This window comes from Pinus tabuliformis, chromosome 9 (assembly GCF_031772625.1).
Source record: "Pinus tabuliformis cultivar Carrire ecotype Pingquan chromosome 9, CPIR1, whole genome shotgun sequence".
Lineage (NCBI taxonomy): Eukaryota > Viridiplantae > Streptophyta > Pinopsida > Pinales > Pinaceae > Pinus > Pinus tabuliformis.
In genome coordinates, this window is record NC_142307.1 from 1,462,549,920 (window position 1) to 1,462,576,659 (window position 26,740).

Below are 26,740 nucleotides of genomic sequence, written 5' to 3' on the forward strand. Positions count from 1 at the left end.
TCTGGGTCAAATAATTTTGCATCTTCACCATGCTATGGAGAGAGGGATGGACACCATTTTCCTCGGCCTCCCCGTCTGGGTCTACCACGTCCTCTAACCATATTTTCCTGCCGAGAGTTGTTGAACCTAGAGCAATGACTTTTGATAATTGTGACGGGAAAAATAATGCTTCTTCTTTCAAAGTTTGCCTCCTACAAGATTGAATGAAGGAAGAGACAAAGGGATTGAGGCATAATCTGAATTGAAGCGTGAGAGCCAATGTAAGGTCAATTGCGAAGTGGATTTAGAGAGAATGTTCTAGACATATAAAGTTAATACAGACAAAACTCTCTTGAATGAGTTCCACGGTAGATGATCGCCACCCAAACTCCCTATTAATTTCTTTATTGATAAATTACTTAAATACTTTGGAAAATTGAAAACTAGAAACACAAATACAAATAAAACAATTAAAAAAATCTATTAAATTGAAATTTTAATCAAATGCATATGCTAATCAATAAAATAAACACGCATAAATTATTTTTTTACATTTACGATAAATAAAATTAAATCCCCTAAAAAAAAGAAATATCATAATTTGGAAAAGAAACTTTACAATAATACTATAGCTATTTTTCTTGTTAATTTTTACTGGTATTCATTTAAATAAAAATTTTAAAGCTAAGTTAAAACTAAAAACAAATATTTTCAAAAACCTACGAATGTTCTTTCTTTTTAACCACAAATCTATTTCAGCATTTAAAAAAAATTGTGCTTCTTCCACTTTCATTTTTTTTAACAACTTGGTGAATCGGTAACTGACCTCATCTAAGAAAGACTGAAGATCAATTCTAATATTTGTGCCACCTTCCATCAATCACCTTATTCATCAACCAGAATAAAAATCAAGGATTTGCCTCCAAGCCATTACCTAATTCATTAACCACTTCTAATGCTTTTGGAGGTGTTAAAACACATCACAATAAATAAACATTATCCAGAAGGATATCTAGTGTTAATTCTGTATCACATGATTGGAAGGCGTGGATGTCGTTAGCTTCGTTATATTTTTTATTCATATACTAAAATAAACAGGACTTAATGTCACACAATCCTAACTCTAGTAAAGACGGTATAAAAGACAAAGGGTAGAATGATAACATAAAATAAATGCCTTATAATGTATCTTAGCACATGCGCAGGATATTAGGAGTGGATTAGTTTTTCTTGGGAAAGACGTTAGATGGAGAGATATATAATTTATATTCTAAATAAATATAAAAGAATTTAAATATTCTTTTAAATGTGATTATTTATTTTAGATAGTTTTGTTGGGTTTGTTTAGGTTTTGTTTTATAGAGTCAATTTTAACTACTACTATTAAAAACAAAAATAGATTAGAAAAATATAAATCTTAAACCTTCTAAATATAACACTTAATTTTCCCGACAATAACTTGAATTATCTCTTAAAAACTTATCCATTTTATATAATATTCTAAATCTAAAACAATATTCAAAACATTATGTTATATTAAAATTATTTTTACCCCTCCCGCGTCTCGTAGCATCACTTTTTAAAAAAGTAGTAGCATCATTTTTTAAAAAGATAAAATTCGAAACTTTATTGCAGAAATGATTTCTGCTTCTTATAATGAAGCTGCTAATAGTTAATGCATGCAGACTCATCATCATTATTCAAGGAAAACCACGCCACCTGGAATAATTTGCTGGTGGTTCGTAAGGGGTAGATATTCACTCGTGTTAAATGCTTGTGGGTTTTGGGTCGTTAACCTGTTTCCTTAGGTTGGTCCTGGGCCATTAACTTGTTTCCTTACATTTGAGGAAGACAAACTCTTAACCAAACAGAAGCATTACCCGCTTGGACACACCACACCTGAGAACCGCACTAGACACTTACACCCCTTAGCTGCTTTATCTTGCTTTTATATCCTTGCCCTTGGCGGCTATCTCTTGCTTCTCTCTCCTTGCCCTTCCTTGATGGCGCTCTCTTTGGCTCTTATCCTTTTGGCGGCGGTTCCTCGTCTTTCGGTGCAGTTTTAGGACATACTCGAGGCCCAACAAATAAAGAATATTACTTTACTGAACTATGTTTAAAATTTAATATTTTTACAGATTAATAAATAAATTTTAATGTCAAATTCTATAAATTTATAAGAAAATAATATAATATTTTATTATATTAAAATTTGTAATTATTTGGATAATTAAGAAATTGAAATGAATATAAATGTTATTATATTAAAATTTATAATTATATTAATTGCTATACAAATTAATTATAATGACAAATAATGTTTTTTATTTCAATTATAAATTTCAAGAATATTTTTAAATTACAAAAACAAGAAGAAAGTAAATAAATAACTTTACTTTGTATATAATATTCCCAAAATTTACAATCAAATTAAATTCAAAACAAATATTTAAAATGTAAATAGAACTCCAAATTTCATTTTTTATTTTTCGAATCTAAATATTTAACAAATTATTTTTAGGTCAAACTAGCCGTTACCTTAATAGCTGTTGGAGTCTCTGCACGCTCTATTTATTCAAGCTTTGCCAGTTTGGTTCTTCAACTTGTCCTGACGATGAACCACACTAGTTGGTTCGAAACGCGTCGACAAAAGTTTGATTATGTGATTTTGCCGAAGGTTTTCTAAACAAAATTATTTTTTGTTATAGTTTCAACAATTCCCCAATGGGGTGACGAACAAGGGTAATATTAATCACGCCATGGGTATTAATGGCTCTCCCACGCGACAACCATGATACAGAGATGTGTTAAGCAAGGGGACCTGCATGTTGGTAATGACATTTGCATATATTTTTCGGTCTGGGGAGATGAAAGTGAGGCTTGTTAAGGGGTTTGTATCTGTGCGAATTACAGGATGTCTTTTTTCCGAGCTTTGCATATTCTTAATTTTATGGGGAGCTTTTACTACTGTTTTTTGGAGGTAGATGGTTCATTAATGTTTTAAATTATCTTTGGCATGAGGATGAACCACATTAGATGGTTCGAAATTTAAGAAGTAGATGCTTGATTAATATTTCAAACCATCTTTGTCTTGAGAATGAACCACATTAGATGGTTCGAAACTCGACTAACAAAAAAACTAATGTGATAAATCTGGAAAAGAAATCTCAAGAACAAAATAGATCACAAAAATTGAAATTTAAAATATCCTATTTATTTACGCATAATGACAACAATTAAAATGTTCTATATTCATATTTTTTTAATAATTATACACATTTTCAAAAAATAAAATCAGTAAAAATATATTTTAATTCTTAATTATAAAATATAAAAAAAATCCAATTTATTTATATAAAAATTTTAATGAGCTAATATAAATCTAAAATTTATATAAATATTATTTTTAATATATATGTATGGTAAATTTTATATATATATATATATATATAAGAGTTAATATAAATTTAAAATATATATAAATATTATTTTTAATATATATATGTATGGTAAATTATGTGTATGTGTTTTTTTACATTTATATCTTTCATATTTTTAATTTAATTATCAATAATTATTAGGCAGATGGTAAGGATTTAAACTCCATGGAATATTTTAAAATAGTCAGATAAATATCAATCTACAACAAGCATTGTTAGATGCAATACAGTCCTTGCCCATTACCTCTATATGTGTGTGAAACAAAATACCAGAAACATTAGAATATATTCAAAAACTTAGATTAATATAATACATTGTTAGATAATTGCTACAGGATCTTGAAAAAAGCACTCTATAAATGTGAATAATTACATAACATTTCACTATTTTGATCTATCTATATATATATATGAAATTATTATATAATAAAATATAAAACGAAATATTTGAAATTAATTTAAAATATTGATATTAATTTTTGATATACCAAATTTAAAAATGAAAATTAAACTCATAATTTTTATTTTAATAAAATATTTAAAATAAAATTCAATTATTTTTATTTACAAATTTATTATTATTATTATTTCCCTAGGAAAAATCATAATTTTATTCATAATGAGCAAAATTACATGTTGTAGATGCTAAAAAGCATATGCATAATAATCAAGTCCTGATTTCTCAGGATCTATAAAAGACTGATCTATTCTTTTCTACCTTTCTTTTTTTCCACTTTTCGCCAACCACCAGTGTTGGGTGTGGATGTTACAATAGACATTTGATTCTCTTTTGTATTTGTTGGATATTCTTTGTCAGAATCAGATCCTTCTGATCCATGTATTCGTTTGCTGCCACTTACTTCCTTTCTAGGTGTGTGCTGCTCATTCTGCTGCAGTGGGTTGGTGGGCCTCAGAATTAATGCGGAGTTGTGCTCGATCTCATCCTTCTGTGAGATGTTCTGAAATTTCTGTACGTTATTGTCTGCAATATTTTTTGTTATCTCTTCTTCATCTGTTGCTTCTTCCGGGTGATCAATGCATTGCCAACCTTTTGGCTTTTGGGATTGTTTCTTATTTCTTTTGGGGCCTTTTTTAGTTTGTGGGCATGCACTTTGAAGGTGACCTGTTTGTAGACATCCACGACAACAAAATGCCATATTTTCGTAATCTAGTGGTTGAGTCCACTGCATATTGTTATGGACTAGCATAATGCAGTTAGGTAAACCTTGGCTAAGATCTACTTCAACGCATATTTTGGCAAATGTAAAAATGCCTCTTGAAACTCTTTCCACATCAATCTTTAGAAATTTTCTAAGGGAGTTCCCTATTCCTTCTAATACTTTGTGGTGCCAGAAATGTAGCAGTAGATTGTGTATCCTGACCCATACAGGCATTTTGGATACCACCATAGTGGTGGGATCAAAACCTGGAAACCAAGGGATCATAAAGAGTCATGCATTGCCCCAAAACCATGGTCCCTCGTTGAGGGCATAATCCTTATCTTTTATTGTTTCAAATCTAACAATAAAAAACCCCTTGGAACATAAATGAATATCACAATTTGATGTCCATGTAGAAAATATCCATTGGTGTAGAGTGTCTGATTTAGGCCAGAATCCATTAAATCTACATATTACTGCTTTGGTATGGAAATCTGCATAAAGCTCATTTACCTCAGACAAAGAGACTATCAAAGCTGGTATCTGGGATTTTTGCTCCACGATACAGGGCCCAAGTAGTTCTAGAAGTGGAGCTAGTTTGGTTTGGGATTCCTCCTTCCCTTTGACTATGTCTTTAAAAGATCTTGTACCCTTTGAGATGGTCCCAGAACATCTGCCTCACAATCTCAAGTTGAGGATGATTATCGAATCTGAGGCGATGCCATAATCTATAGTGTGAAGTTGTCCTGCAAAATGTGTCCTGCATGAATCAAGCTTTGCATACTTGCTGAAATACCCATTTGATTTTGTATCTTGCACATTAAATCTTGAATCCGCCTCCCATTCCAGATCCGCTTGCAGATAGTCCTCCCTTGCAATGTTCTGATAAGAATTTGGATTAGATCTAGATCTACTGTGTGTGTATTCCTATTTGGCGGGCTTTGATTGATCATCTCCCGAGTATACGATGGCTGGATCAGTGGATCCCCCATTGTGTAGGAGGAATAGTCTGTACCAGCGAGAAGCGAATCAAACTCCCCAAATCTAGGTCTGCTTCTCTATTTTGACTTCGATATTCCTTCATGGGATCACAACTATCCAGATCCAAGCTCTTGATCTGCAGAACTATGAGAGAATTAATTACTAGTGGGCGAACTGTTGTTATATCTGGGATTGTGGCTACGGATCTGACTGAAATGGTTGTTGTGACGATGAGCTAACAACAATATGGTTGATTTTCCAAGATTCCAGGCAATATGCTAAGCTCCATAGATCCGAGAATCCCTTCCGTTGCGGGCATCAGTGGAAATATGATGCGTTCTGCGTAATCGTGGTGCTTCAGGGGGTTATATTTACGCCCTGTTTTGAGATATATGCATAGAAATGTTGTAGGTGGTACTTCTGTTACTAGATCCGGGGGATTTCCTTCAAATCTGACTAATAATGCTCTTATGGTTATGAGTGAGTAGGTATATACACTACAACAAAACAGGCAATTTGTGCCAAATTTAGATCCAAATTTTAGTGCTTTTTTTTTCAATTAGGATGAGCAGCCTGACGCTAAATCTGGCTCTACTGTACAATTTTTAAAGTGTCCTTTTTAGTGCCAAATTTTGCATATTTTTTTATGCCAAAATTTTCACCCTTTTTTGCATCATATTTTGCACCAAGATTTGCATTTGGTTTTACAACACGTTTTGCTTCTAGTTTTGTGCCATTTTTTGCATCTATGTTTGCATCATTTTTTCTTCTCGTTTTGTGCCATTCTTTGCTTCTATTTTTGTGTCGTAATTTTCATTGAGTTTTATACCATATTTTTCATCCGATTTAGTGCCTTTTTTTTGCATCCAATTTTTGCTAGTTTTTGCATCTAGTCTTATGTAATTTTTGTTTCTAATTTTGTGCCTATTTTTACATCTATTTTTGCGCCAGTTTTTGTGCCTTTTTTTGCACCATTTTTTGCATCCACTTTCGCGATTGATTTGTCTCCCTCTTTTGCATCCTATTTTGCACCATATTTTACATCTAATTTTGCATCATTTGGTGCATCCAATTTAGGATCATTTTAAACAAAATTTCTTGCATCTTTTTGAGCATCTATATTTTCATCCTACGTTGAGCCATGTGTTGCGTCCGCCTTTGTATCTCATTTTGTTTCTAATGTTATATTCAATTTTGAGCCATTTTTTCGTCTACTTTTGCATTAGTTTTTGCACCAAATTTTCCATCATTTTTTCATTTTGCATCTCAATTTTCATCCAAAATTGAGCCATTTTTATACTCATTTTTGCACCATTTTTTCTACTTTTATGTCCAAATTTGCACCATTTTTTATGTCCAATTTTGCATCCTTTTTGGTGTCTAATTTTGCATTTTTTTTGGCATCCAAATTTGCATCTTTTTTTCTGCCACATATTGTGTCCACATTTGCTTCTCATTTTGCACCTAGGTTTGAGTTTTAATTTGCATCTAGTTATGCATAATTTTTGGCATCTAATATGGTATCCTTGGTTTCACCCTTTTTTAGTTTCATTTTGCATCTTGTTTTTTGTCTTTTCTTACATCATTTTTTGCGCCAATTTTTGCATCCTAATTTTACATCATTATTTGCATCCTCATTTTGGTGTCCACTTTTGCGTCCTTGTTTATGCCCAATTTGGTATCCTTTTGTATGTCCTATTTTGTTCCCTTCTTTGTGTCTAGTGTTGCACCATTTTTAATTCTACTTTAAAACCATTTTTGTGTCATTGTTTGCATCTTGTTTTGATGGCTAGTTTAACATCCAATTCTACTCCCAATTTTGCATCCATGGTTACATCCACTTTTGGCTTCTTGTTTAGAGTGTACTTTTCTTTTCATTTATGACCCCCTTTATGGGTTCATTTTACTAATTTCAATTACATAGTGAAATATATTACAGTTTCTAAATATCATTTAAGAATATATCACAATTCAAATTGATAACTTAATGTTTGTAAACAAATTTAAGGGTAATTGACAACATTCATAAAAAAAAATAGTAGTCTCATCATATATAACAATTCTCTATCAAAAAATCATTGAAAATTTTCAATATACATATGACTACTAAATCAACACCTATTGCAGATATCATTATTCCAAGGTAAATTTGCAATATTACATCCAAAAATAATAATATCATCATACATAATGATTCTCCATCAAAAAGCATTGACAATTTTCAACACATATATAAAGTAACAAGATAATACTAATAATATCCTCATCATCTTTAATCAAATCAACTAAGATTCAAATGTGTGATTATCATATCAAAATATTTTGTGAATATCATTATTCTAAGGTATATTCACAACATCCATCCAAGGATAGTAATATCATCATACATAATGATTCTCCATCAAAATAATGTTGATAATTTTTAATATATACATAAAATAACTAGATAATAATGATAATATCATCATCATAGTTAATCAAATCAACTAAAAGTCAATGTATGATTACCAAATCAAAATGTTTCATAGATATCATTATTCTAAAGTAAATTCAAAACATCCATAAAAAATAGGAATCTCATCATATAGTAATTCTTCATAAAAAATGTAAACAATTTTCAACATATTCATAAGGTAACAAGATAGTATTGATAGTATCATCATCATTATTTGAATCAACTAAAATTCAAATGTATGATTACCATATTAATACATCCCAACTAAATATAAAAAATAACGCATGGCTAGCTAGCACCATGAAAATCATAGTTAAGATCGTCCTCATGATCATCTTGATAATCTCATCCACATAATCACCACCAACGCCATCACCATCGCCAACCTCATCATCATTGTCTTTGATATCTGATGTGAGCTCAACATAGTCTGTATCATCATGTTCGAGGTCATTACTTGTGGCGTTATGGAAAAAACATCAATATTACATGTTAGTACTAATTCCATAGCACAATGCATATTTTTGTTACAATGCTAACCATAAGATGAGGCAGGACATAATAACATTTAATAGTATTAAAAAATAAAATGAAAATATGGTTTAAGATATATTTGAGATCCAACTAAGATTACACTTGTAATTCACGTTAAGTAGTAGAAGCATTTTTTAATGCATATGAAGTAGTTACCCAATTGTTATTCATATTCTATTATGAATGTTTCTTATGATGTCCATGCATGATTGGTAAATTAAGAGTTACTGGAAGCTTTAGTTCAAATTAAAATTGTAATTCGGATTAGAAATAGAAGAAATTTTAACAAAAAAATGTTACATGAAAAAGTAAATTGTTTCTAATGAAAAATAAGTCGCATACAATACATTACAAGAAAAAGGGACATTGGTGAGGATCAAAAAATGTCACCATAAGTTCATTGGTGACGGTCAAAAAAAATTATGTCACAAAAAATTGAACGTCACCAAAGGTGGCATCGCCAAAAGTATAGGTGTTGTGGTGACATTCAAGGTTCGTCACCAATATTATTTTTAATGACGGACATTGACCATCGCCATTTGATATAAGCAATGATGACGGACCTTAGCCTCCATCACCATTTCATATGAGAAATGGTGATGGACCTTAGCCTTCGTCACCAAAAAACTTAACGTCACCAAAGGTGGCGTCGCTAAATGTATAGGTGTTGTGGTGACATTCAAGGTTCGTCATTAATAATGATGATAATGAAAGATAGTGACCATCACCATTTCTTGATAACCTCAAGGTATTGTGCACTCTAATTTTTTCTTATAAAATTTTTTTGACAATGAAAGAATTCCATCACAGTTTGTGTAGCTTAAAGCGCTCTTAGGAATGCATGGCCTTAGTTTTAGTTCGCTATGGGGTTTTATTTCAAAAACACTATCTAATATTGTTCACCTTCAATGGATGAAACTCTCATATTGTTATAGACATTTTTGTGCCTTGCAACACCAAGCATGAAATGTCCATAAACCAAGGGCTCTTAAGTCCCTAAAAGTGTTGCTCCAACCCCTAAAGGAACAAGGTCAACAAATTACAGCTTCTCCCAGAAGTTCTCCACCAGAAACTGCTCAGAATCAGTCAAATCAGGATCATTTCAGCTGCTCCACTGGCTAGCTGCGTTGCATAGCACCTAAATACACTAGCTGGGTGTGTTGCAACGCACCTAAATGCACTATCAGGGTGCGTTGAGCGGAAAATGACAAATGGCAGGGCCATTCCGCGAGGTGGAAAGACAATGGAAGCTTCCAGAATCTTCTCCAATGACACTTGCCTCACTGAATTCGACCAAGGATGAGTAAGAGGCTCTCAGTCTCCAAGTGGAAGCAAGAACTGACAGAGAGAAGACACTAGTCAAATCATACGCTGACTCATCCTCCTTGCATACATCTATATATGGATCCCTCATCCCAGAGATCCAAAGGCTGGAATTTTGTACATTGCAAAGAATTGCTGTTGGTTTTGAGATAGATATCAGAGTATTGGGTGATTTATGCTTTGTTGGAGGTGAAGAGGGGCTTCTTTGCTGGGAGGTTGATGCTGGATCAGGAATCATCGGTTGTAACTCCTCCTGGATCTTCTTGTTATATCAATAAAACTATTTGAGTTTCTCCTACATGCTTGTGTATCATTGATGCTTGTTACATTTGTGTGTTTAGCTTAAATCTGATCCTAAGCTTTTTATGAATATAGATCCATGTCTTTGTGTAGTTTTCTTCTTCTGTGATCTTACAGGAACTTGGTGAAGCTGGGCAAGTAAGGAAGCAGGTAGCTGGAAGCTGTCAAAGAAGAGAGGGATTGGATCAAAGGATTAGCGCAAGACACAGGTCGGTTCTTTCTATCCCCCTCTATCTTTAATTCATAAAGGAAATACAAAAGTAGTTTTCTCTGTTTGTTTCTAAGGTAACTGTCACACCTTAGTGGGATAGAGTCGTTCTAAATAGACACTTTTCCCGGTAACAAAATGGCGACTCCACTGGGGACGATTGTCTAATTAGTTTGTTTGTGTATCTTTTGTTGTTTGTTTCATAAACTTATAAGTAGCATTCGAACTGCATTTGCCATAACAAATGCAAAGTAGACATCTGCTACTTCAATCCATTCACTGGATCTGTTTATGATTTGAACAACTGATTCACAAATGATCTGATTGCCCTTTGTGATAGCTCTTAGACCCTCCTTAGATCTACCCTCTGATTGTGCATTACTGATTGCTTTTACTCGGCCAAAAACCAAAGACTAAACTGCAAACCGTGACCCAGAACCCGGATAGAATTCTCGTTTCTGCCCCAGCGCAGGTATTGTGAAGAGTTCCTGCATTTCAGCGCAATTCCCGAGAGGGCAACCTGCGCTGCAATCCAGTTTCTCTGTGTTACAGGTGCGCTGATCAGACTAGCCCTGTGCAGCTGAGGTTCTTGTGATTCATTCTTTCCAGTTTTGTCTCTGATTTTTGCAGCCTGTGATCAGTGTATGTGTCTGTTTGAAAACCCCTTTTCCTTGCTGTAATTCCGCCTCCTTTGTACAAAAGAACTGTAGATGTTTTTGTGTGTTTGTTGAGTCGTTTACAGTTTTCCATTGCAAAAGTAGAATAGTCGTACTATCGTCCTTTGATTTAGATCTGTCGCAAGTGTCGATTTTGATCATAGGAGAAAGTTTGATTGCTGTTGATGGTTGACTATACTTTTACTTTTGCCTTTGGTCTGAATTTATGTTTTTCTAGTGTCAAAAACGAGTGTTTATTTCAAAATCGTAAAGCGTCGTAATCGTCTTTATCTTTTGATTTCGAAAAGAAGCTTGTTTGTGTTTGTCGCTTGAAAGCAAATTCAGATTTGTACATCAACTTTCTTTTTAGCATCAATATTAAGAAAGTCGAAAACAAATACATGCACATGTGCATTTGCATATTGACAGTCTGTTTGGCTTGATTTAGGAAAGTGCATTTACAGTGTGCTCTTTGCTCTTTGTGAAAAGATTGTGTCTTTCTTTTCCCCTAGTAGCTAGGATTTTCATTGCTGAAAAGAGATAAAAGTTTGCTTATCATCTTTAGATTGCATTTTAGGAATTACATCTACATCTCGTGGTGAACCCAAAAGGCAAACTTCATAAGAAAGATCAACTTAAAATAAATTCAATGAATCTAACAACGCTTTGGAACTTAACACACAACATTTAGAGGTCTAGGCCAGAGACGTATTCCGACGTCGTAAAGCCTGGTAACTGTTGTCCTCACTGATGGTTGGGTGATTCCTCCACTTTGAGACAATAAGTGCCAGTACGGACTTGTGCTCCCACGTACCGTCGAGTATATATTGGGAGACCCCTATACGCTTAAATCCTTTATCCATAGGAAGCCGTGTCTGCCGCCCTATCGATCGCAATGCACTGAACACAGCATTCGGGAAGATTGACTATCGTACCGTAAAAAGTATTCTGCAGTTTTGCGATTGGTTTGGTACTCCCTCTACCTAGATCTCCATAGCAGTCCCTTTCGTTCCTTTTCATACTCTTTAACGAAAAAGGTCCATCTGAGCACTTGTCACTTCAGGCTCATTAAAAATCGAAGGAGACTAGAGTCATCTTTTGTTTTTTCTCGACTCTTAAAAACTGAAAAAACAAGTTGTGTCAAAGCGTCTAAAAATTTATTTTAAACGTAATATTCATTACCCCTTTCCTACGTTGATCTTGGGTTGAGAAAATGGAGTCTACCAACCAAGGAATTCCCCTTGGTGGAAATCCTAGTCCCTTCTCCTCTTGGGGAGATGTTGGTGCACCCCATATGGCCACATTATCGCTTCCAGGACTGACAATTGGTTTGCCTGTATGGCTCTTCTCAACCTCTGTCGTTCAGAACACCACTATTCCTGAACAATCGAATCAGCAATTAGACGAGTCCAGAGTTGCCCACCAACCTACTTCATTTAATTCTTCCTCTCTTCCTTCCTCTTCGCTTGATGGGGTTGGTAAAGCCAAAAGTCAAGTTCCTAAGGAGAAGAAGGAAAATAAGAAGAAGAAGGAGCCAAAGGCGAATGGGGGAAAACGAGTGTCGTCTAACGAAAATCCACACACTGCACCGACCAGGCCTAAATCGCCATGTGTCATTTGCAAAGGAGACCACTTTCACAGAGATTGTCCTTGCATCCCTCGGATATTAAGGGATTGGTCTCCTAGATTGCACAACCCGGTGTCGTCAACCTCTGGTGATCATGTTGAAAGCACACCGTCGACTAGTGAAAGTGAAGCCCCAGGACAAAAAGGGAAATATAGATTTCCTTGTAAACTGTGTGAAGGCGATCATGCCGTCCACCGTTGTCCCTTCTTAGACGAAGCCAGAAGAATTTTGGATGATCGTCCGGTTTCACCGTTACGACTTCCTCCTGGATATAAAAAACTCTTGCCGAGTCCGTCACTAGTCGAAAATCCGGCTGGCCCGCTCAAGTGGTCAGCTGAAGCACCTATCATTGAAGATAAACCATCTGGGTCCATACCAGACGAAAGTCAAAAGGTCGAGACGGCAGTTGACCCGGTCTTGCCTTCAGAGGTTTCATCTTCAGATGATACACCCACTGAAGAGAACAAGGATGACACCGTCCAAATTCTTTTCATAAGCACAGACTCCAACGAACATGGGGGCAATATACCCGTTCCTTTACCGCAGGAAGGAAATTCGTCAGATTCGTACCCGGCCGTCTATTCGGTCCCACCTCCAAGCAACCTAGTTGTCTCCTTCGACTGGAATCAACTAGGCAGACCCCGTTTACCAGCAAGCATACCATTCCGAATTATCGTTCAAATATATAGAATGGTTATGGTTGGTACCATCATAGATGAGGGGGCTTCTGTGAGTATCCTTTCCTCAACTGCTTGGAAAGCGCTTGGTTCGCCATCGCTTTTGCCTGAGATGAGAAATCTGACAGGCTTTGATAAAGAAACCAGTCGACCTTTATGGATCCTTCCCGATGTGCCCATAACATTGAGAGGGAAAACCGTTCACCTGAACGTAATGGTAGTTCAAGGACCCCTGGATTACAATCTACTCCTTGGACGAGACTATATTTATTGCATGGGAGCGATTGTCTCCTCACTCTTTAGATTAATGTGTTTTCTGCACGAAGGAAGAATGGTCAAGCTCGTGGACCAGCTTTCATTCCCCGGATCATACAGAGAAAATAGTCATATACCATCCCTAAATGGTCTTTTCACGCAAGAAATGTCTCAATCTCCAGTCCGTCCTCCCGATGAGCGCGAGTAATTCGGAGGGATATGACTGAAACCCAGGGGGCATGCATCCTGGTCTGCTTCAGCAGGAAAACTTCGGGTATAGAGTAGGTTTCCGCGGGAGAATATGCCTAGTCTGTACCCCCGTCCATGAGTGGAAGAGGGGGTTATTCTAGTACAAGATTCTCTTGTCAAAGTTATGAGAGTTGGCGAGCGCCGCCACTCACCTTTGTTTATCTCGGTAGACATCGTCGAAGAAGTGTTTTGTTTGCGCTGCGAATAGAACAATCTTTGGGTAACCTGTAAGAGGTAGGCCTCTCTCGGTAAAACAAATGTTTTAACGGACTAAAGAAGGGGTAACCTTGAAACTCTGTTTTATACCTGGGGGCATGCAAACCTTTTGGAGTGCAAGCAAAGAGCGACTATTTATTTTTTAATTTTTTAGGACCTCTAACCCTTTAAACTCGTAGGATTGGTCGTCTCCTAACTTGCATAAAGAAAGGATGTGGGGCAAAACTCTAAAAGTTGTCGTTTTTTATATGAGACATTCTTATCATATGACTGGATTAATCGAGCAGTGTTTACCGCGAGGTTCAAGCTCGTTAAAAAATAAACCCAAACCGAGCAAATGTTTCCACCCGCGTTTAAGCTCGTTAAAAAATGAACTATTCCCCGGTAAATAACCACCGTGAATGTAGTACTTCAGCCATTAAAGCCTTGGTCGTGTTTGCACCGTCACCTCCACTTTTCCATTGGCCGATCATTCACCCCCATTTGATTGTTTACCCATTTTGAGGAACAGCTGCGAAGAGTGATTTCACTAGCCATCCTTGTGACACTGCCGTGATTGGAAAATTCCAAACCTTACCTGGAATCAGCTGCTACCCATTTTATCACTCGTTCCTCAAAAGACGAGTCTCCTTTAAGCTCTTTTCAACTGACTCGTAAAATATGAAAAGTTTGTCGAGTCCTTGGCCTTTCAGCTCGTTAAAGGGACAGGAAGTGCTATCCCTCCTCTAGATTTTAATCTTTTTGGACCTGAGGGATTATTGCACAAAAAGATCGAGCGCTTGTTTTGTTCGGCTCGTTAAAACTATCGAAAATTCATCCCTTCTGTATTGTTTTATACTTTTTCATACTTAAGGGATTAGATGACGAAAAAGGAATTTTGGAGTTACCTTTACGTACCTTTTCAGACTCTCTAAAAAAGAAAAGGACCGAGTTATCTTTGTCGTTAAACTCGTTAAAAAGATTAATAGCGACAAACTTGTCTTTAGACGAGAACGAGTTTCACTATCGCTACGTTCGTTAAAACATAGTGATGGGTTTGCCCGAAGGAAAAATTATAGAACAAGCATATGTTATTCTCCTCAAGCTTGACAAAAATAAAGAGGTACTGGTCAGCAATGACTGGGGAAAAATTGGGAAGAAAACTCAAAGAATCTTTATTGGTAGCAAGTCGCTCTTGAACATGACACTTCCACTCCGTGTCCGAGTCGGGTTGGGTTGTTTCATTCACCGGTCACATCGCCATGGTCTCGCCATACCATCCACATTTGGGGTAAATGCTACCAATCCATCACATAAGTGTCGCCGACATGTTCAAGAGAAGTCATCCAGAGAAGTCACTTGTGTCTCATCCACTACCATACATTATACTTCATTCTTTCATGACCGCCATCCTGAACCATATATCATCAGATTGTTTTCACCTCCATCAAAATCATTTGCTCTGTTCCGTGTCGTTGATGTGGGATTCATTAAGGCCCTCCTTTGACGGATCACTTCTTGTCGACATCAGCTCATTATCCAAGAAGTTGGTCTAGGAACACCCCGTTCAGTACTTTGAAGCTTGCATGCCTCAATGGCAAGTTTCTCACTTCCGGCGACAGGTTTACATCAATGGCCTTCGACCGAAAGATTTTGCGTGGTGTTCGACGCCAAGTCATTTATTCACACCACGTGAATTGTACTGTAGTACCTTGAGGGTCATTATCATTATCGGTGATTCCTCTCGCGCTTGTTAACAGTTTACATCATTGACTGGTAATCAAGCGATGTCTTTCCATGTTCGACTTCAGAACATTTCTCACATGGATCGACTTGTACTTCGAGTGAAAATCGGACGAGATTGAAGACTCCGAATCTAGTTTCATCCATCCGGGCTGCGATATATATTCAGGAAAATAAAGACATTAAAATGTACAGCATTGCAGCACAGATAATCATCCTACCAAAAGGATGATGGCTCTATCAGAATCATCAGTCTACACTCAGACGATTGTCTGTCCTATGTACATTAAAATGAATTTATAAAGCTGAGCATGGGAATGCCCGCCTCAGCTAGATCATGAAAAACAGTATGAAGATAATGTATTGTATTGTATCTTATTACAGGTCTCCTCCCAGCATTGAAAGAACTTCGGATCCTCATAATAAAGCATTTCACCCGATTAACGGCCTCATACTTTAGGGGGCAACTGTTATAGACATTTTTGTGCCTTGCAGCACCAAGCATGAAATGTCCATAAACCAAGGGCTCCTAAGTCCCTAAAAGTGTTGTTCCAACCCCTAAAGGAACAAGGTCAACAAATTACAGCTTCTCCCAGAAGTTCTCCACCAAAAACTGCTCAGAATCAGTCAAATCATGATCATTTCAGCTGCTCCACTGGCTAGCTGCGTTGCATAGCACCTAAATACACTAGCTGGGTGCGTTGCAACGCACCTAAATGCACTATCAGGGTGCGTTGAGCGGAAAATGACAAATGGCAGTGCCATTCCGCGAGGTGGAAAGACAATGGAAGCTTCCAGAATCTTCTCCAATGACACTTGCCTCACTGAATTCGACCAAGGATGAGTAAGAGGCTCTCAGTCTCCAAGTGGAAGCAAGAACTGACAGAGAGAAGACACTAGTCAAATCATAAGCGGACTCATCCTCCTTGCATACATCTATATATGGATCCCTCATCCCAGAGATCCAGAGGCTGGAATTTTGTACATTGCAAAGAATTGTTGTTGGTTTTGAGATAGATATCAGAGTATTGGGTGATTTACGCTTTGTTGGAGGTGAAGAGGGGCTTCTTTGCTAGGAGGTTGATGCTGGATCAGGAATCATCGGTTGTAACTCCTCCTGGATCTTCTTGTTATATCAATAAAACTATTTGAGTTTCTCCTACATGCTTTTGTATCATTGATGCTTGTTACATTTGTATGTTTAGCTTAAATCTGATCCTAAGCTTTTTATGAATATAGATCCATGTCTTTGTGTAGTTTCCTTCTTCTGTGATCTTACAGGAACTTGGTGAAGCTGGGGAAGTAAGGAAGCAGGTAGCTAGAAGCTGTCAAAGAAGAGAGGAATTGGATCAAAGGATTAGCGCAAGACACAGGTCGGTTCTTTCTATCCCCCTCTATCTTTAATTCATAAAGGAAATACAAAAGTAGTTTTCTCTGTTTGTTTCTAAGGTAACTGTCACACCTTAGTGGGATAGAGTCGTTCTAAATAGACACTTTTCCCAGTAACACATATATAAAAGTTTGAGAAGGTTTGTACTTCTAACGGAATTAGTGGAAGTATTCCAACTTGTTTGAGTTGCTGAAGCCATCTGGATTCTCTATCAATTTTTTGCGTTGGGTCTAGTTAGATCGAACTCATTTTTAACCCCAAATCTGTAATTTTCAGATAGTGTTTATGGATTCATTCAATGGATACCAATCTAAACTTTAAATAGATGCACCTAGAAAGAGTTAAGGTGTCCCTAATCTCAGTAGAAACTTCTATGGAAGTTCTCTGAGCTCTTTTTAATCACATCTTTGCTAATATTTTAGGATCTTTGACTATTTGTATCGAAGCTTCAGTTGATACTCAATGGAAATATGGACATAGACTTCTTTAGGATCTATGGCAGTTTTCTCTACTCCTTGTTCCTCGGCCAAATATATCCAGCTTGTGCTCCATGGAAATCTAGACACAACCTTTCCAACTTCTATAGTTGTCTTCATCCATCATTGTAATCACTTTTTGGCCACCATGCCAGAATCTTGGGCTAACCATATGATGCTGCTGGATTTGATGGAAAATGCACTTACAAGTGAATTTCCTAGTACCTTGCACTTTTAGGATCTTTGACTATTTGTATCAAAGCTTCAATTGATACTCAATGGAAATATGGACATTCAATGACCTTAGAATTTTAATTTGTGCATTGGATTTTCTTTCCCTAAATTGATCACAAATCTTACTAAGTGGCTAGTTATTAAAATAATAGTGTAGGTGTTGATCTGCACTGTGAGAGCAGGGATGTTATTCCAGAAATAAAAATTCACCTTTGAGAGAGAGAGTGGGAAGGGATACATGACTAGGAAGCTTATATGGAGCCCACTATCAAGCAACTAAGAATCCCACAAGGAGCGGGAGAAAGAAAGACAAAGTATCCAAAGTGCATTCAAGGGTAGAAAGGAAGGCTTAAAGAGAATCAAGCATGAGGACTTGGGAGTTGAAAAGAAGCCATGAACAAGCTTTCAAGATATTTCGCCCCTCTAAAGGATCAATTATTGGCAGAGGAAACATAAATCTTTAAGAGAGAAGGATTCTAGATGGGATAGAGTAGTGCCCTCTTTGTTCTCTACAGAGGATCCTTGGGATACTAGAGGATGAAGAAATGTCTTTAAGACATCTACAAATTGTTGGCTTGTTGGGGCCTAAACCAGTTTCAGAGGTGATTTAGCCAAACAAATCTTGATACTACTAGCCCTTTCGGCAACATTCCGCGGAGCGCGGACTGAGGTCTCACCTGAAGTAGCATGGGAGGGTGCTAGAACCAGGTTTCCGCACCCTGGAGATGTCTGATCAGTTCAAGTGGTCCGCGGTTCGACCTTGTGCGCATGTCGCTACGCGCACTTACCCGTACCTCACAGCCTGTGATGTTGCCTTCGTGCAACCCTACTCGGGGGCCGAACGTTGTTATTACCCAAGTCCTTACTAGTATTTCACCATTAGTTGATTAACTTAGCTTACTTGCATGTGTAAAGTATACTTAGAAATATAAATCATTCATACAAGTGCGCGCAGTAAATAAACAATATATTTGCAATTGATATCAAACATGTAATAACTCAAGAATAGATACACGAAATTCAGATAAAACTTCTCTTTATTATTCTCTTCCTTTGGTTACAGACTTGACTCCGCCCTGCGCACTCAGATGCAGGGGTCCGCGCACTCAGCTGCGAACAACTAGGCCTCTGCACACTCAGCTGCAGAGCCTTCTCCTACTCTACGACCCAAGACACACTTTGCACTTTCTCTATGCTTCTACTTCTCTGTCTCATACTTCCTCTCCTTCACCCCATTTTACACTTAGAGCCTCGCTCTATTTATACAATCCCATGGTCCACGGACCATGGGTAGGCCGACATTACATTACAAACTAGGGCGGACAACCCTATGACTCTGACATACTTTTGTGCCCGCAATATTCGGTCAAAACATGGGCTTTGAGCCCCAAAACATGCCTCGGGGGGATTCCATGCCCAACAGGCCCCCAACACAAACATTGTGACTCGCCCTCGAGTCACTCTATCGGTGTAGCGATGTTGGTACAGAGTCCCTCCAACTGTCCTCAAACTATGCTGATGTCGGCAGCGTACTGCATCGCTGCTTGTTGGATCTGTTGCATCCTCTGCTCCATGTCTGAATTGTTTCCCTACATCTATGCGTGCATCCCCTGTATGTGTGCAAGCTTCCCTTCGATATTTGTCATGATCATGAAGGCCTCGTCAATCCATGGTTGAACGCGTGCTTTGAGAACTGCCTCCTTATGTCACGCCGCGTCCACCTGCTCCTTCAGTGCCTTAGCTTGCTGCATCCTCGCAAGTCATTGAGTGAGGACTACTATCTACGTAGTTCCTCGGACACTATCGTATTGCTACTGGAGTTCTCGTGCCTCTGTCTCTAGGCGCTGGATGTTGGGGTCCTCCTGCAAAGTCGTGAGGACCTCAAGTGCTTGTTCCAACATGCTGGTACAGTCTCGCACTGCACCTTCAATTTCTTCCAACCCTGCTGTGATAGCGCTAGCGCGCTGTTCTCTAACTTCCGGGGGAGTGGAAGGCTGCGCCTTCAACCACAACTCAGCGATTTGAAGATTCAGCACTAGTTGAACCTTTGTCGTTTCTTCTCTGGCCTCATGCACTCCGCTTGCCAAGCTGTGGATCCGCACTTCTACCAGTGGATCTGCTGCGATGGCCAGCTTCGGGACGTGTTGGCAAGCGTCATCTACCACCTGTGCCAAATGTTGATTTTGCGACACCACTTCGTCGCTCTGCAAGTTGAGCTGTTCTATGTTTATATTATGCTCACTAAGAGCTTTGATCACACGACTCTCCCTAGCGCGCAGCTCGATCCATCACATTTGACGACACTAGAGCTCCCTCCGGCAACACTATTGTATTTTCCATCCTTGCGCACAACATCTGCTCTGCCGCTGAAGTTCCGGCTGCGACGTGGGTTGACAGGGTACCTTCCTGGGGGGGTGCACCTGTAATTCCTATAGCTACGCTGTGAGGGCCCCCAACACAGTCTGGTGCTCCTGCATAAAATTATGAAGTGCTTCATTGGTGACATCGCAGACTGTCTCGCCGATGTCATGGAGATCACCTTCAGTTAAGGTGATCAGGTCAATGGCCAACTTCGAGGCCTTGACCTTCTTCCTTGGTCCTGCTTGTTCTGCAATGTGTGGCCGCTTCAACTGTGTCTACACTCCCTTCGGCTGTTTCTATTTCCTCTGCCTCCTACCCTTGCGAGGACGTTGCTTGGCCCTCATTCGTCTTCGCGATTGCTGCTTCTGCCGCTTGTGCTGCTGCTGCTGCTTCTGCGACTTTCTTCTGCTCGGTGGCTTTCTATGCCGCTTCACGTGCTACCTTTTCCTTAGCTGTTGTTGTTTCCTACCGCCTTTTCTCAGCCAATTGTGTGACGCGTAGCTTGGCATCATCCTTTTTCTTTTGTGTTGCCGCCTTCTCCATTTCTGCTAGATATGGGGCGTGCCATTCCGGAGGCCATGTCTCTAAGACAGTGAAGATAGCGTCGTCAGTGGCTATAAAAGGGAGCTTCGTCCACTACTTCGTTGTATCCTTGCACACCCTGATGTATACATTATGAATGTCAGCTTTGAATTTTGCAAAACTATGCAGAGTGTTGTACACCGTAGGCGACAGTAGCAATTGCCGATTGATCCACATCCGGATGCTCATCTCCATGAGCACCCAGAAGATTTTGGTGTCGCGTATCCATTTCGTGTCCTTTGTAGCCTAGAGCGAAGCGTACTTCGTGGCCTCCGGTAATTCTCTGTCAATGCTGGGGAATTGACTGTCCCTTGGCAGTTCCCACGCTACGAGCATTATGGATAACAACAACCACATGTAGTGGAAGGTTTTACCCTGCTCTTGGGCTTCACGATAGTTCTGCAAAAATTCCTCACAAAGGAATTGGGACCAGTTGAACTGGACCCCCTCCACACATTGCTCGGCTAATGCAACTATCGGCGCCGGTACCTCATCGGCGCGACACTTCCTCATAACTTTTCCAGCCAAGAGTTGGGTTTCTACGCATACCCCTTTGTCCTTGATGCTAGAGATCGCGTAGTCCATTTTCTTCTTCTCCAGCTTGTATTTTGTCTTCATGGCTTCTGTAAGGGCCAAATCACTTCCCTTTCCTTCAGCTATGGTTGCAGGGTCCTTTCCTTTGTAGGGGAGCTGAGAAATGTGGTGAATGAGGTCTGCCATGATGGGGAGAGGCTCCTCTAGCCATAGATACCCATCATGCACTAGGCAAAGCAGCTGCGTGATGAAGAAAATGGTGATGGGCGTGCTATGGAAATGCGGTATCCATAGTAAGTGCAGCAACCCAGCCTTTTCCACATCGTGTAGCCACTTCCGCGGCTCTAACGTTATCACCACCCCCTCAGTATTCTGCTTCATTAGGTTCCCGGTCTCTAGGTGCGGGAACTTCTCGCAGTTAGCGAGGTCCCAATCTTCAAATTTCATGGTTGGCACGCGGCCTAGGTGTGTGCCCTCAAACACAATGCCATCTGGGAGGAGCGGGGTCTGGAGTGAACTCTTCGTTTCGTCCAGGTCCTTCGGCACTTTGGTTTTCCCTTTCTGTGGAGGGACATACGCGGGCAGTTTTGTTGCAGAGTGTATAGGTTGAATATCTTCCTCCATATCTTCATCTTCTTCCGCTGTGATGATAAGGGCCTGTAAATCTTCTTCTTCCTCATCTGTGTCGACCGTGATAACTTTTCCTTTATTGGCCATTGATAGCTTACTGCGTAGTGGGTTCCTCGGGGACACACGTATGGGGGCCATTGCTTGTTTATCTTTCTTGGGCCTCGGCGTTCGCGGTGATTTGGGGATTTTTGTCACAACCCCAGTGCCTTCTGGAACATCCTCCACCATGGGGGTCTGCACGGCCTTGCCAGCGGTTACCTCTTCAATTCCCAAACCATCCTTAGTAGCTGTCATCGTATCTCAGCTGTATTCTGTCACTTACGAACTTAGGGGCTCAATTATCGCTCGACTCTCAATGCTCAGTGCTCTGCTCAAGCGCTCAATTCTCAAATGACCAAGTGTTGTTCGCTGGCCAGCCCTTTGTGTTTTATAACGCCTTTTGAATTTGAATTCGACCGTTCCCCACAATTTCGGGCCATTAATGCTTTCTTTGCGGCAAATTTTCCCAAATCTTGCCCATAAATCGCGTCTTAAATTCCCGCCGCCCGCTCCATTTGACCTCAAATCGAGCATCCCATTGTGAATAGTGACACCAACGGTCACTTTTCGGCCAATCCGCACTGCAGCGCAGCCCTCCGTGCATGGTCGCAAACCCTGTGACGCTCTGCTTCTGCGCGCATCCCCAATATCGCGCAGTTTCTGGGCAGAATAGTTTATAGTCCCGCACTTCCTTTCAACTACCTAGAGCGCTAAGACTGTCCTTCCTGCGGCTAGTCAGGTGGTCACACCACCCATGTGGGGCTCCATCCCATCCTCCACCATGGTTTGCGGATAACCCCCACCTTCCATAGTTGTGGTTGGCCTCGTGCCCTTTACTACTTGCAACGCACTACCCTGGCCACTACATTTGGCGATATGCATTCCAAGCCAAGGCAGTAGGCTAACTAGTTCACGACGATAGTTCTCCAACATGTCATTGTGATCGTACGCAACTTGCCTTACCACCTTTGGTTTTTTGACGAGAAATGCTTCCTTTAATTCATCTTCTAGCTTCTTGACCTCTGCGGCCATCGAAGAGCTTTTCTCCCTCAGCTGTACCTGGTATTTTTCAAGTTCGCGAAGTCTAAGGTTTCCCTATTAGATTTCTTCCTCAAGCCTTATGTGTTCTGTTTCTCGTGGCTGTGTGATTCCTTCATTCCGGGCTTCACGGACCGTCGTATCTATGGGTGCTGCTATGCGTGAACTAGGCTTCACATGTTCCATAGGGATCACAACCCTTGCTTCATAAGTCAATTTCGAAAGTGCTTGTGCGGTCAGGGTTTTGCACATGGTCCTATAAGGCCATAGAATCACTGGTACCCGCAGGTTCCAGTCAGTGTGTCTCACATGGTGGACCGTGTTCAACACTTCGCACACCTTGTTAAAGGCTTCCCCATGTATAATCTTCGGCGCGCTTGGTCTTATCATACTTCGTCGATTATGCCCTCATCTTGCTCGCTCCTGTTTGTTGTTCATGTTTCCTATTGTAAGGACGGTGTGCATCCGTGCAGGTTGCATACCATACACCTGTACCCCTCTGGAGAGGTGGGCACGTAGGCTGTTTTGTCCATCATACCTGGATTCCATTTGCAGTTGAGGATTTCCAAACCGTATAACCATCATTCTTCTGCAGTCACGCCAGTTCTCAAAACTTCTTTGATGCGTACCCCACCACCTTGCGGGCATAACGTGCAGTGCCCATTTCAGAGTGTCACAACGCTGCTGTTCCGACACTTCTCTTTCAAATTTGGTCAGGAATTCATCCACCGCTATCAACCTGTCATACATAGGCATATCCCTTACCTCTGTTGTCACGCAGCGTAGTGATCGTACCATCATGTTGCAATTGAGCATGGTTACATCGTGTAACTATTTTTGCCATCGTTCTATTTCCTCATCCGAATCTGATGTGTAGGACCTTTCATGCTCCCACGAAATCCTGCCATCCACTGTAGGATTCACCTAATCCTATTCCCAAGCGGTTATCTTGTAGATACAGTCTAGATCATCGTCGCACACTGGCTCTGTGTAGCACGATCCTTCTGCAGGGTCTAAAGGTACCACTACGCGCAATGACTTTTTCTCAAAAATCATTTTGCGCTTCTTTAGATTTATCACTCCGTTCATATCAGTGGCCCAATCTATTCCCAGTAGCACGGGATAGGGATTGCTGTCATCGACAATCTCTATCACTTCGAAATCTGCAAGCGCGCTCGCACCTTCGATGTCTACCATTATTCCCTGCAATCTTCCCATCAGTAGGATCTTCTGCTGGTTCGCCATTCACAATTGAATAGGGGACCATTGCAATGCGGGCCTGCCCATGCGCTCCCATGTCTGCTTTGGCAGTACGTTCGCGTCTGATCCTAAATCTAGAATCACTTGATCCATTTCATATTCCCCGATTTGCGTAGTCAATCTCATCTCCCTTCCTGTTCGTGTTGTGTGCTTCCCAAGCTTCCAGACTACGCGTGGTTCTCCTGACCCAACGCACCTAGTGATGAGTTCTTGCAGTCCCTTCACAGCCTTGCTGTCACGCAGCAGCTTCATGCATGTCTCCAGAAAGGTAGTAAGCATTGATGGGTCCATCTCCGGTTCTAGTTTGTCCTTACTACCTGAAGTGGAGGCCTCCGTGAAGCTCTTCTTAGCTTCCATGAATGTCTCCTTTGCGCACTCCAAATCGAACTCTGGTTCCTTTGTAGGAGCCTTGCAAACCCAAGCACTTTCTTCAGGTTGCTTGCCCTTGTCATCTCCTGTCGTAATACCGCTTCAGAGCACGATGTTTACATTTGGGTCCTCTTCACACGGCTCAGACCTCATCATTTGCAGATTCTGAGTCGGGGGAGGCTGGAGTATTCCTTTATCGCACAACCTCGCTATTAGTGTGGGGCAGTCCTCCGTCTCATGATCAAACTGGGTACAATATAAACATTAGGCTTTCGTCGAATTTGTACAATCGCGGGCATAATGCCCTATCCAGCGCTAATTGTAATAAATCAGTTGCCCGCAACCCCTTCCTGGTCCCATTCCACCTCGACCTCATCCGCACCCCTAAAATCCAGTGCGCGTCATCCCTGTATTTTGATCGAGGGCTCGTGTTTCAGTCTGAACTCTGTAGGCAGGAGTCCGATCCATCATCAGTTCATAACTTCTACATGTGCGTTCATCATGGCCTACTGACCTGCAGAAATTACAGAACAACTGTTGGGACGTCTGCGTATACTTTTGTAATAGGTGACAGTTATTTGTAGTGTGCTTCCCTCCTATCTGACAAATCGTGCACCATAATGCAGGCGCCACGCTTGGCCTGGCTTGTGCCTCTAGTCTCAATGGAATTGGCCCTCCTCCTGCTAGGTAGTTCACGAAGACTGGACAATGGTCCTTGTCATGCCCCTGGCCCTTGCATTTTATGCACCATACCTCTTCGTGCCCCTCTGGCCGAGTTGTCCTATCTTGTTTCAAACTCTACATCTCAAGACACAAATTTTTCAACTGCGCATGGATCTGTTACACTCCCAGGCTAGGATCCTGTATCGGGGTCTCGTGGAGCCTCATTGCAATCTCCAAGGCTTCGGTCTGAGTAGATAGTTTTTGCTGTGACAACATGGTCCTTAGATGTGGCGTTAATGACGCTACAAACCATGCGTGGTGCTTCCCATCCATCAAGGTCATGTTGGTTTTGCGAATCATACCCTTCAGTCTCTGATCTAGCTCCCAGGGGGTCTCACCTGGAAGCATCGCGATTTCCTTAAATCCGATGATCGACTATGTCTCTGATTTTGGTCTGCTAAATTCCCTGTTTAGCGCAGCTTGGATATCTACGATCCCTGTGTTTGGATTGTCATTAGAATGCTTGATGTACCATGTTAGTGTGTGATCCTGCAAGGTGCTAACCAATGTTTCCTTCTTGATATTATCATCCGTGACTCCTTGCACTTCCCATACAGCCTTTACTACGAACCAAAATTGGTTCGGATCTTCGTTTCCTACTCCTCTGAATACTGGAAACTTTATTGCGCTTGCCATATTAAACTGTGGTGGTGGCGGAGGTGGTGTGGGCGAAGATGGGGGTGAAGATGGTGAAACTGGTGGTGGTGTAGGTGGGGGTGGTATGCGCAGAATTTGTTGCCTTATCAGACTGATCGCACTCCTTGGTGAAACCCTCGCGAGCTCTTCCTCACTTTCTTGCCGAGGTGAAATCAAGGGGCTAGTTTCTATCTATGCACTACCTTCGTTTCTATAGATCCTCCCACTTCGCGTAGCCCCAAACATCAATTTATTCGCATAACCCACTTTTCACATAGTAGCATTTTAATCCAAGTGTTCAAAGTTTTAATGTACTTACCTCGCGGTCCTTTGAGGAAGCGATGTTCCGCCTCACTTTAGATAACTGAAGTATATACCGCGAACTCAGTGATAAACCCTCCTATGATTCGATCGAGCCAATGGTACACAACATGCGCAATCTTATCTTCTGTTGCTTCTAGTCTGCGCACCAATTCTAGAGTCCACACAATTGGTTTGTCAAGCCTACACCTTCCCTGACTGTCTGCTAGCTTCGCGATGCACTCATACAACTCAGAGGGGAAGGACGCAAAGAAATTTTCATGGATTTTCGTATATAAGTAGCGCTCTAACTATTGTTCCTTCGATACTCGCAGATTCCTATTTTCCTGCAACGCGAACTTGTGAATTTTTTCGTCCAGCCACCC

General features: G+C 40.2%; 1 protein-coding gene across 1 annotated transcript in view; it reads right to left on the minus strand.

Moving 5' to 3' along the window:
• Positions 1 to 8,187: 8,187 nt before the first annotated feature.
• LOC149154102 (uncharacterized) overlaps positions 8,188 to 26,740 on the minus strand; it is a 41,521-nt gene continuing 22,968 nt past the window's right edge. Inside the window, exon 3 of the mRNA XM_089441291.1 lies at positions 8,188 to 8,445. Within this exon, the coding sequence (XP_089297417.1) occupies positions 8,258 to 8,445 (188 nt within the window). The 3' untranslated portion in view covers positions 8,188 to 8,257. The remainder of the gene's footprint in view (positions 8,446 to 26,740) is intronic.